Here is a 12,292-nt window from a genome sequence, read left to right as displayed (position 1 = left end):
CCTCCAGGACCGAGTTTGGGCACCCCTGCTTTAAGGTATAGGCCTTAAACTTTTTACGGGTTCATCGAGGTAAAATGCCTATAAAAACAAATCTCTTTCTGTGTCAGCTCGTTATGTTTAAGCAATGTTTATACATGTTTCCCAGAATTATAGGCCTATTTGTCTATTGTGTATTTTTGTGTATTGTATGTAGGCCTATAAATTTGTTTGTATATCTTTATTAATTCATCTTTAGGAATTTGCCGTATTTATTTATTTTACAGGTGTTTTACCTATTTGTATTTTACACTTTTTTTGTGTTTGAGGGGTGTGTTCGTAAAATGAATGGATTAATTAATGTCCCGGTAATGAGCTTCCAGTATTTTTTCTGTTAGACTGTTTTCTTACAGTGATTCTTTTCTACTAATTGGGACGAAATCCGTAATTTAACTCGAAATTTGGGCACTCGACATTCAGCAGATTTACAAATCTGTAGAAATGAGGCAATGCCATAACTAGTCTCCTTTAATCCACAGAGAGCATGTGAATGTGAGTTCACACACTCCACCCACTGCAGTCTGACAGAGAGTCCAGCAGGCTCCAGTCGCACTTTTGCTTTGAGCGCGAGGCTGACAGACGCGTCGGTTGTCCATTTAACTGTTGCCTTATTATGTCGAGCACGACTACGACCACTTAAAAAGAAAAGGAAAAATATCGCGTTTTGAGAATATCAACAAAGGATTAAGGGACTTCACTTTGGATTTTACACGGAATATCCATCCGATAAAACCTTTCAAGAGGATGTTTCGAGTTTGGGATATCTCGCTAATGATATGCTTCTCTGTCTCACTCATGTTCGTCGGGGTTGAAGGCATATCAGGTGGGTTTACTGTTTTTATGTTTATGCGTGTTTTTTAGGAACGTGCTTCCCTGAAGTTTTCCTATGACAGCGCGTGCGGGATATCCTGTATAATTCCCGAAAACTGTGACGTCAGAGACTTTCTCCTGAAGACCCGCCAGTGTTTTGCGACTAAACCTGCTTCTTGTCTCAACTTGCTCCCTGTAGTAGGCTAGTTTCTTACTACTACAAACAAACAACAGAATGTTACCACCGCTACTACTGTTACTTTTCTTCTTGAACGTTGATTTTGGTTTATATTTGTTCATAACAGTGTTCCACTCCTCTTGTACCCCACAGAGCTCCCTCCACCAAGGAACCTGACTTTCAAATGGGAAACACCTTTCACTCTTAATTTGACATGGGAAAAGCCAAAGGATCTTGACCCTGATTGCAAAGTCAACTACACGGTGGACGTGCGCCATTCTCAGGTGAGTCACCTCAACGTTTGAATGGACTGCACTTGCGCTCGGAAACTACAGTAGAAAGTCTGTGAACTCATAAAACATTTTTATATTTCTACATGTGTTTTTATCGATGCTGTACAGTAAGTCTACTATATTAAATAGTTAAATCAGAAATGAATTTGAACTTCCAAAGTCAAATTCCCAAACTTCAATCCCAAAAACGTCCTGAGGTCCGTAGGTCCCGAGGAGAGCAATCCCAGCAAAACAAGACCACCGATGTAGCCGAGTTTAAGCATTGTTTAAGGAGGATTGGGCCAAAATTCCTCCAAGCTAATGTGCAGAAATGATCTACACTTACTGGAAATGTTCGGTTGTTGTTATTGCTGCTCATCTGATGCGTCACTCCGGATACTGAAGGCGAAAGTTCACATTTTTTTATATTTTTTAATTTATTTATTGATTTTCCCAGCAAATATTTCAAGGGTTCAAAACTTTCTAATGCAGATGCATTTTCCTAACTTCAAAATAGCTTGGGACAGAACCCAAGAGGACAAAAGGAGACAAGTCTCCAAGGACTAGGTTATCATGTTCAGTTAGGATTTATGCAAGCAGCTGTGACCTGGTCTTTAGTGACATTTTTGGTTTCTCGATTCAAATAACCCTGTAGTTTTGTTGTCCCATATTTTTAACTCAGTTTTATGAAAATATGAGTCAAACCAGACCATAGTATAAGTGACCCTCGCACACTTTTTGTAGTACAGGGATCATAGTTTTTCTCTGTAATCATGCAATTAACCAGGTCTGAGAAGCCCTGAACAAACCCTGAACTGGAGTTTATAGTGTGTTTTCATCCATCTGAAGTCAACGAAACAAAACTAGGTCAGTTGTACATTTTCGTTTACTGATACTTTATTGCCGCAGCTCTTACCAACATAAGCCAAAGTCAAAGTCTACCTTGGGTTTGTTGTTTTCTCATCACGTGTTTAGTTTCATTTGTGTGTACTTATCTCTCTTTGCCCTTTTCCATTTAAACAGCCCTTTCTTCATGTGTTCCCCATTGAGTGTTATAGTACAGGAGATGAAGTAGACATAAAGATTTTCTTAATCTACTTAGTCTAACAATACAACTAAGTACTAATATAACACATTTCATTTACTTTTAAGAACACTGCGCCTGTCATTGTTTAAATTCTGTAGTGGCTGCTGATGAAAGCTGGTAGTACGCCAGATAAAACACTCAGGGAGCAACTTACACTGTGTACTTCCTTTCAAAGCCCCGTTTTCATGAACTCTTGGGATGATGTTCACACAAAGTAAACGAACTGTAATGGAAATGTGTACACGTTGGAGCAATTACAAAAAATGCAAATTGAGGTTACAAAGCTTTTATCTGTGTTTTAGGTTCTTACGACACATTTGATGAAACTAATTGTGTTCAAATACTTCCGTACATTTTACACATTAATTACAAACAGATAATCTGATTTGGATGATCTTTGGTTGATTTGATTGGTACCTGTGGTATTTTGGGGAATTTCAGAGTTAAACATAGTACTTCTGAAAAGTCACTTCCGTCTAGAAGAACCAGTCGAGTTAGCAAACAGCATGGCCAGTTGTACTGACATCATGAAGTTTGACACAGGCTGTATTTAATAAAAAAAAAACTGTTAATAAGACCAGTTATTTAATATGACATTGATTTAAGTCATATCATTAGATTAGACCAGCTCTTAAGTCTAAGACCCTCATCATACATTAGGCACAATAAGGTTTGGTAAAGTGAGAGGAAAGAGGAAACAAAGCAACTTCTGGAATGCTGTTGTTTGGATTCTTAGCAACTTTATTTGTGATTGTGTTTGTGTGTTCGAAATTTTAAAATAATATGGAACAAAATATTAGTTACAATATTTAAGTTTGAAACTCATTTGAAACTACTATATATATAGATTAAACCTATATATACTGTATTCCCTACGTTATGGGAACCAAATGTCCCCACAAGGAAAGTACATTTTGACATTGTGGGGACTTTTTTTGGTCCCCATAAGGAACTTTTAAATCTTACAGAATCTAAAAATGCAGAAAGGTTTAGGTGTAGGATTTGGGTAAGGGGATAGAAAATGCAGTTTGTACATTATAAAAACCAATACCCCTGTTGAGAGTCCCCATAAAACATGGAAACCTGTGTGTGTGTGTGTGTGTGTGTGTGTGCGTGCGTGCGTGCGTGTGTGTGGAGAAATGTCTTTATATAGTGAAAGACATAAAAAATGCAAAAGAGATTAAAAATGCAAATTCATTTGTGTGGTTTGTCTAACAACATGATACTTTACTTAGGCTCTTGTGTAGTTTCCTTCTGGAGCTGGTCTGTTGACCTGCAGGCACTGCTTGTTCAACAACCGCTTGCTTTGCACTGTAATAACATTTTTGCACAAAAAATGCCTAAAATATATTAAAATATTTTACGTCTTTGTGCCTAGTAAAGAGAATGTTTTTTTGGTTTTTTTTAACATTATTTTTGATTGTTTTATCATCTTGAAAAGCTGTAACTTTGGGGAAAATATTCTGGAAAGGAATAATGGGAGGTATTCGTTAGAAACAAGTGACTCATTCTTACTCGGTATGGAGTAATGCGCGTGCGCGCACACACACATACACACAGTAACACAAAATGAACTTGTATGAAGTACAGACAGACTGTATTTTACATGAAAACCCTCTGTCATCAACAGGACTGTCCTGTAAAAGCCAAACCAGACATGCAAAGAGACAAAAATAGCCAAATCAGGAGAGTTCAAAACACGACCTGCAAATTGAATATCTCCAATGAGAATGGACTGTGCATCAGTGTTACAGTGAACCCTGAAAACTGTGAAAACAAAGACCATAGTCCATCTTTGGACATTAGCATCCCTCCACCTACAGGTACCCTGGATGATAACTAACTATCTCATGTTAAATGCTTTTTGGTACTTTGTACATTTTTAATCATTCCATATTGATCTTAAGTCATGGAGGTATGTTTATATTATTACGTGTTATGGTATTATTGGATACAGAACAAACAATCCTTTGATGCATTTTACTTAAGAAGAAAGTCACAAGATGAACAGTTTATATATTTAACACAATTTGTTTTTAAGAGCTGCAGGTTTGCAATAGTTTTCAGCTTATCCATCCTGCAATAATAGCCTATTTTAAAAGTCTGCATTACATTGAGAGCATCACAAAACATTTGTCTCTGAAATGTGCTAAACAAACAATTTGGCACATTCACACTGAATCTCTGTTTCCCACCTTTCCCTCTGCATTAGTATCTTTTTTGTTGTTGTTGTTGTTTTTAAATGTCTAATACAAACCCAGTCATAGTACTAATATACTAATCATAGTACTAATATTCACTATTAAAGATATGTACAATTTGTGTTATATATATAACATTGTTCGACCACTAATATGCAGAGTAGCAGATTGCTTTTATATTTTTTTGGGAATAATAGCATCCTTCCTGCTTTTCTCTTGTTGCCTCACCGTAACTGAATCACTGAATCAATGTCATACATACATTGACATGTAAATGTGGGTGTTCATGAATGTGTTCTGAACGTTCCAGTGAGTTTTCATAGCCCATGAAGTCTTAAAGAATAAACCACTGATTTTCAGTCAAGGAACTCAAGCATTAAGATTCACTTCTTACATAATCCACAGATTAATTTAATATTCATGAATTCATATAATTTTAAAATTCTAGTCTTGGGGACTGATTTGAAATCCACATTTATTTCAGTGACGCTGGTGAAAAACAGGAGCTATGAGTATTCCCATAACAGGTTGAAGTGCACTTGGAGTCCTGTTGACGTAGTCCAAGACCTTGGTTTTTATTACTGGTATGTAACTCTTTTTCTTACCGTTGTTTTGTATATTTCCTTTCATTCATGCATTGGTTGTTAACCTGTGTGTTTCAGGTCACCTCAGAAAGATACAGTCATAAAGTGCAATGATATGAAGATTGGAGAATGCGTCATACACGATACACTTCTCAAGGACATAATGACAAGCATGTTCTACCTGTTCAATGGCACTTATAAGGGTAAACCTGTAAACAACACTTTCATGGATGAACGGCCAGCACAATACGGTAAACATGCACTTTTTTAAAACATGTCCAGAAAGGCAGTTAATCAGCCAGTTTTCTCAAATACAGCATGTTGCGTTGTCATTTTCACAACAGCAAATTATTTAAGAAAAAATATAGTTGATTACGTTAACATAGCAAACACTATATCTGCAAGAGCTGAGAGAAAATGAGCTACATTTTTCACATTTTCTAATGTCAATCTCCTCTCTGTTTGTTTCACTAATTAATAGTCTCTTTTTTGGGGCTTCCTTTGCAGTGAAACTAAACAAACCTCAACTTACGATCCAGAGAGATGGGCAGAATCTCTATTTTCAAACAAACGTATCAGATTTAGATGAGTTTGGACCTCAGTGCTACAAATACAACTACACATACAGCATGTGCGATAAGGTAAATCATGTTGTGTGTTTTTATATGTAATAGTATAAGATCAGGTTATCTTTATTCACTATTAAGCATTAGCAGTCTCACTAAAGCTTTAAATGCACATATAACTGCCCTCTTTTGATGTTTAAGAGTAAAGAAGGAATGAAAAAGGACATTTAAACAATGCAATATGTATCAACACACATTTAAAGCATTGCCTTGGCAGAGCTATTATTGCGCCATGGAGTGTAGCGCATAATGTCGTGTTAAACAAGACTCATATTCTATGATTTTCTGATCCTATATTTTTCTGTTGTGTTTACAGATTGCACCAGGAAAAGTCATAGAAGATAGCAAATATGAAGTGGACTATGACTCAAACTGCATGTACAGAGCCAGAGTCCAGATCATCTTCTCAGACAAATGTGGTGCAGGGAAGAGTCGCCTGAGTGACGAGGTGGAATACGGTACATCTGGGCCTAGCAATCAGCATCATATTCAACCATGATAATCACTCTTTGTTTAGATTGTTAAACTTTATGGATAATCCTCATAGTAATAGGAAGCCTGCAACAAGGATAAAACAGTAAAAATAAAAAGGCATGCAGGACAATTTTAGTGTAAACTGTACTGTATATAACAAAGAAAAATGTCAGTTTTAATAAATAAAATGGCTCCTGAACTGCCACAACCTGAGGAAACAGCCTAAAATATTAAACTTTACCTTTAGACTTTACTTAGATTTTTATAATGATAATCCACTTCATTTACATTAAGTTTGGGGTCAGCAAGATTTTATTCTCATAAAGTCTACATTTATTTGATAAAAATAACAGTAAAACAATTATATTGTAAATATTAAGAAAAATGTTAATGTAAAATTTAAAGTAACTGTTTTATATTTTGATATGTAATTTTCAGCATCATTACTCCAGTCTTCAGTGTCACATGATCCTTCAGAAATCATTCTAATATGCTGATTTGCTGCTCAACATTTCTTATCAGTGTTGATATCTTTTTGTGGAAACCGTGATTTTTTTAAAAAGATTCTTTAATAAATTGGGAGTTCAAAAGACCATTTATTCTAAATATAAATTCTTTTTTTTTATTAAAGATTTATTTTTGGCGTTTTATGCCTTTTATTTAGATAGGACAGTAGGTCGACAGGAAGCAAAGTGGGTGAGAGAGCGAGGGGGGTGGCATCGGGAAGGGTCCACGAGCCGGGACTCGAACTCGGGACGCCCAAAGCGCAAAGGCGCTACACGCCATCTGTGCCGACGAAATATAAATTCTTTCCAAAAAAAAAAATATTGCTGAGCCTAAACTTTTGAATGGTAGTTTATGTACAGTTACTTGCTTCACATCCTGCAAATGACATATGCTTTCCTCTGGTCTTTGACAGTTGAACTTGAATGTTTTCATTGTGCTGTTTTGTAGGTGAGAACAGAGATCCGAATTTGCCTGCATTGCTGGCTGTCATTATTATCCCGCTCATAGTTTCCTGTTGCCTGATAGTGTCTCTTGTGCTGCTCAGAAGGTGATGAATGATTTAGATATTTATTGTTCTGCTCTTCTATTTGAAAAGAACTAATGTGAAACAATATTATTGCATCATCATGTTTTATATATTACGTATAGGTTATTGTATATTTTTAAGATTTCTTTATATCTTATTTGTATGTCCTGTGAATCACAGATACTATTGAACCTGATCAGTTTTTAGTTAAAAGTTAAAAATGGGCAAATCTTAAGTACTTTAAATATATAACTGAAAATTAATTGGGCCTGGAATGAACTTAAATCCAAATTTGCTTGTCTTCCTTCAGACATAAAGACATCATATTCCCAAAAATCCCAGAGCCAACGCTTATCTTTAAGGACATGCTCATCAACAACATTAGAATACCAGAGAGTCCACGGGTAAATTGTGCAGCCAATTATCATTTATTAGTTTCACAATCGGAAAACTTTCAGATTCACACATTCCCCCATTAACAAAAATCTGTAATTAATATTCTTGATTCAATCTCTTTCACCATCAGAGTCCTACAGATGGCAGACTGTATGTCCCTATTGAAGAAATCGTAGAAAGCAAGATAAGTCTTGAACCTGAGACACCACTTGTACCAATCACAACAAATGCGAGGCACAAGCAGGTATAAAAATTTCTGATGACTGAAAATCTCCAGTACATCAGGAAGGTCTCAGGGTGAACTTAAAACTTACACTGACGGGGAAATGTCTATGCAAGGAGGAGGATTAAACTCCTGTTGTCTGTTTAATCTGTTGATGAATAATGAACTCGGGCTCCACCTACATTTTTTGAATGGACTTCGACCTCACATATTACAGTTGCCAGTAAATTGCTCTTCTTGGCACGACAGTGGCTTGTTTTCATTGAATGTATTGTGAAGATAAGAAAAGCAATCAACAGACTTTCCTGGGGCAGGTTGGTTGGCTCTGATGATCTGGTATGTGAAGCTCGCACTGTACACAGAGGCCAGCGGACGTCATAAGCAGCTTCATGCAGCTTGATAGAGGAACACTGCAAAAAGGTTCAAGTGGAAATTGTGACCTTTGATCTCTTGCACACCATTACTGAACTTTTCTATGCTTGTTTATACAGCCGCATTTATGGACTTGTGGGTGTTCTTGCACATAGTTTACAAACTAAATGTACTGCTACAATTGTAAAAAAAAAAAAACAAGAAAAAAAAAACTTTAAAGAAATGAGGTTTTCTATACACTGTGAATTGTTACATGTATTAAAGTGTGGTTTACAGTATACCAAAAAGAAAAATGTTCTTGACTCTAAATATGTATATTATGTTCACATTGTTGACTAACAAATGGATATAGAGAAAATAATGGATATAGACTGTCACATGACAAATATTCAGACATAAAAAAAATACAATTTATATATAGTTGTATAAATTGTATATAAAAATGAAATATATACCTTAAAAGTAAAAATTGTATTTATTTTCATACTTTCTGTTTCATGTCAAGTTTAAGTAAACAGTATTTTCCTGTAATTAAATTGTTTGCATAACTGGCCATCCTGTTTAGAGTTGGATCATTTAATTATTCTACGAAATAAAAAATAAATAAATGTGGTCACAGTATATTTTAAGGTCCAATTCTCGCTATTAACAAACCATTAACTATGACTTTTGCCTCAAACTCCTAATTTGCTGCTTATTAATAGGTGCATTCTAATAAGCAACTAGTTAATAGTGAGAATTGGTCCCTAGAAAGTGTTACCAAATATTTGTTTGTTGTCAGCAAAGGAAAGACTAAAAAAGAAAGAAAATACATTTTACAATTATATGATGGTTTTACAGTAAAAAACAGTGGAAGGTCCAATAGTAACTACTGTTTTTGCGGACTACGCGTTGCCCGCTCTGGTTTTCCCTGGGTCTGGACGCTCTGGCCCACGAGTGGCCCAGGACCAGTCTCTATGCTTTTCCTCCGATGCGGCTGCTGCCAGTGGTTCTGTTCAGAGTACGATCGGACAGAGTGGAGCATTTGCTGTTGGTGGCCCTGTTGTGGCCCACGTGGTTTTCAGACCTGGTCAGTCTACTAGTCAGCCCTCCCTGGGAGGTTCTCCTCAGACACAATCTGCTGACGCAAGCTTGGGGCATGATTTGGCACCCTCGGCCAGATTTATGGAGGTTGTGGGTCTGGCCCCTGAGTGGAGTGCACTAATGTGTTCTGGTCTCTCGGCTGAGATTACTGACACCATTATTAATTATAGGGCTCCCTCCCCGAGACGCTTGTATGCCCTTAAGTGGAGATTGTTCACTTCGTGGTGTAGGCATCGCAATCTGGACCCAGTCCATTGCCATATTGCATCAGTGCTGGAGTTTCTTCAGAGTCGTTTTTCTGAAGGGGTGGCTCCTGCCACTTTTAAGGTTTATGTGGCAGTCATATCTGCTGAGCACGTACCCATGGGGGGTGTTTCAGTTGGTCGTCATCCTCTGGTCTCCCGTTTCATGCAAGGTTTGAGACAGCTTAGGACTTTCCGCCCTGCACGAGTCCCTTCTTGGGACTTATCTATTGTTTTGGAAGGCCTGGCAAGCCATCCATTTGAGCCGTTGGAGTCTGTGTCAGAGAAACTGTTAACACTTAAGACAGTTCTTCTGGTGGTGTTATCCTCCCTGAAGAGAGAGTATAGGGGATCTGCAGGCTCTTTCCATCAGCCCTTCGTGTATGGATTTTGCCCCTGGTCTGGTTAAAGTCTTACTACGACCCAGGCCAGATTATGTTCCTAAGGTCGCTTCGACTCCGTTTCGCTTTCATCTAGTGGTCTTGGAGGCTTTCTCCCCTGCTGATGTAGAGTCAGATAGCCCGAGTCTCTGCCCGGTGAGGGCATTGAAGGTCTATGTCGACCACACAGCCCAGTGGCGTGAATCAGACCAGTTGTTCGTGTGTTTTGGTGGTAAAAGCAGAGGGTCTGCTGTCACCAAACAGAGAATGTCTCATTGGATAGTAGAGGCTATCTCTCTGGCCTACGAGGCGCATGGCTTGACTTCGTCTCTGGGGGTGTGTGCTCATTCTACAAGAGCAGTAGCTTCTTCTCAGGCTCTCTTTAAGGTGTCTTCGTTGGATGATGTCTGTGCTGCGGCAGGTTGGTCAGAGAGCTAGCACCTTCATTAAATTCTACAGTCTGGATGTGAGGATGGCTCCTGGCTCCCGGGTCTTATCCGCTTGAGCAGACGCTTTCCCTGGTCTTCCAGCTATCCGAGGTACGTAAGGCGTTATGGTATAGCGTTCCCATAGCGATGACGTCATCGCAGCATTGAAGTGAACCTATAAAAGGGAACGTCTCGGTTACGTATGTAAACTTGGTTCCCTGAATAGGGAACAAGATGCTGCGATGCTGGCCATTCCGTACCTCCGATAGCGCTTCCTTCGTCATGTGGAAATCTGATGAAATAGCGCACAGCACGCTGATATAGCGTACGTGATGTACGTGAGGGCTGGTGCTAAGCGTTATTTGGCCAATGAAATTGGCGTGATGGTATAAGGGCTTCAGACATTCGTCTGAAATTTGTTCCCTATTCAGGGAACCAAGGTTACATACGTAACCGAGACGTTAGCAACCGTCTTTTTTAAGAAACGTAACAGTTTTAAAAAATCACGAGTGGGGTGTAACTGGTGTCGCAGAATAAAACATGAAAGTATCTTGAGCTTGTGTGAACCACAGACCTTATTTTAGGGGATTTAACCAAACTCCCTTTCAAAAAACCCACTGACTCTGGGATGATGGAACCGGAAGTGCTAAAATGCTAACTAGCTTCCGGGTTTTTGCCTACAAAGTGACATCATAGTTCCACCACTCTATTGAGAACTGGATTGCCGTGCCGCCATATTGGTATTCCCCACTATTCCAATACATTACATTGAATGAATAGGAAATCGTACGAATTTAATGAGAAAACATTACCTAACAAGTCAGCGTTTTTAAATCGGAAGTATCCCTGTACATTCTTACAATGCAAACACCCTAGAAGTAAACAGTTCTTTTTTTTAAAGCTGCAATCCGTAAGTTTTGCCTCTTTGTCGCCATCTCTGTTTGAAAACCTGCAATTGCAGTTATTTGCGCAATTATCTTCCTTGCGTGGGTTGTGCGTCGGCACGGCTCCAGTGCTAATGAATCTAATGTTCTGAAGAGTATGTGTGGCAGTCAGTCACCGCACCGGTGTGGATACTGTACTTCGGAATCACAGATTCTAGCCTACGTCTTGGAATATATGACCCAAATAAGAATTTTCACCGGATATTGTCATCTGAACAAGTAAGTAACAAGTCTGCCACTTTTGTTCTGACCAACTGAGTAAAAAGCATTACAATAAATAGCGCTACCAATGGTGATTAAATCTAACAATCACTTAGCTCATATCACATCAAACCGTGCAAATTATTATTATTGTTATACTTTTTTCTCAAATTGTTAATGTTAACAACATCAGCATTACGTAACTATGTTTATTTTAACCCAAAAGGCAAATTATTCTTCCTTCGAACTGGTTCTCATTAAAATACAAATCTTGTGTAATCCCACGTATGCTCTCTGTAATCAGATGCACATTTAAAACTGAATATAATTTAATTTCAGTCACATAGCCTAGTAGCCAGTTGTCCTGACATTTTTATCCTACCCGTCAGATTGTCCTACCAGGGTTTACTGCGCATGCTCACATCAATATTGCGTCCGTTTTCTCATGCTGAACAACAATATTTCCCGCGAATTCCTACCAGTACCACTCAAATTAAAAAACATTATTATAAGCTAACCGTTTTGAATCGTATGGTGCCCGTGAGGTGACATGTTTGGTTCACTTAGTTTTGTCGTGGCCACGACATCATAACTCGTGGGAACGTGATATTATGTCGTGGCCACAAGATATTAATTTGAGGGAACATCATATTAACTCGTGGGAACGTGATATTATGTCGTGGCCACGAGATATTAATTTATTAACTCGTGGGAACATGATA

The 12,292-nt window shown here is 38.1% G+C and overlaps 1 protein-coding gene across 1 annotated transcript; it reads left to right on the top strand.

Annotated features, from left to right (window-relative positions):
- On the top strand, positions 1 to 8,208 carry LOC107683515 (uncharacterized). The gene is made up of 11 exons (XM_016479570.1): positions 1 to 35; positions 898 to 1,048; positions 1,178 to 1,308; positions 4,014 to 4,206; positions 5,069 to 5,168; positions 5,247 to 5,419; positions 5,676 to 5,809; positions 6,111 to 6,252; positions 7,223 to 7,322; positions 7,612 to 7,705; positions 7,828 to 8,208. Exons 4-11 carry the CDS (start codon positions 4,041 to 4,043, stop codon positions 7,945 to 7,947), a joined length of 1,029 nt encoding a protein of 342 aa, XP_016335056.1. The 5' UTR covers positions 1 to 35; positions 898 to 1,048; positions 1,178 to 1,308; positions 4,014 to 4,040; the 3' UTR covers positions 7,948 to 8,208.
- The last annotated feature ends 4,084 nt before the right edge of the window (positions 8,209 to 12,292 follow it).

Source organism: Sinocyclocheilus anshuiensis, unplaced genomic scaffold (genome assembly GCF_001515605.1).
Source record: "Sinocyclocheilus anshuiensis isolate Anshui unplaced genomic scaffold, SAMN03320099.WGS_v1.1 scaffold874, whole genome shotgun sequence".
NCBI classification, from domain to species: Eukaryota; Metazoa; Chordata; class Actinopteri; order Cypriniformes; family Cyprinidae; genus Sinocyclocheilus; species Sinocyclocheilus anshuiensis.
The sequence above is the reverse complement of the archived record's forward strand: the minus strand, read 5'-3'. Positions and strand labels throughout refer to the sequence as shown.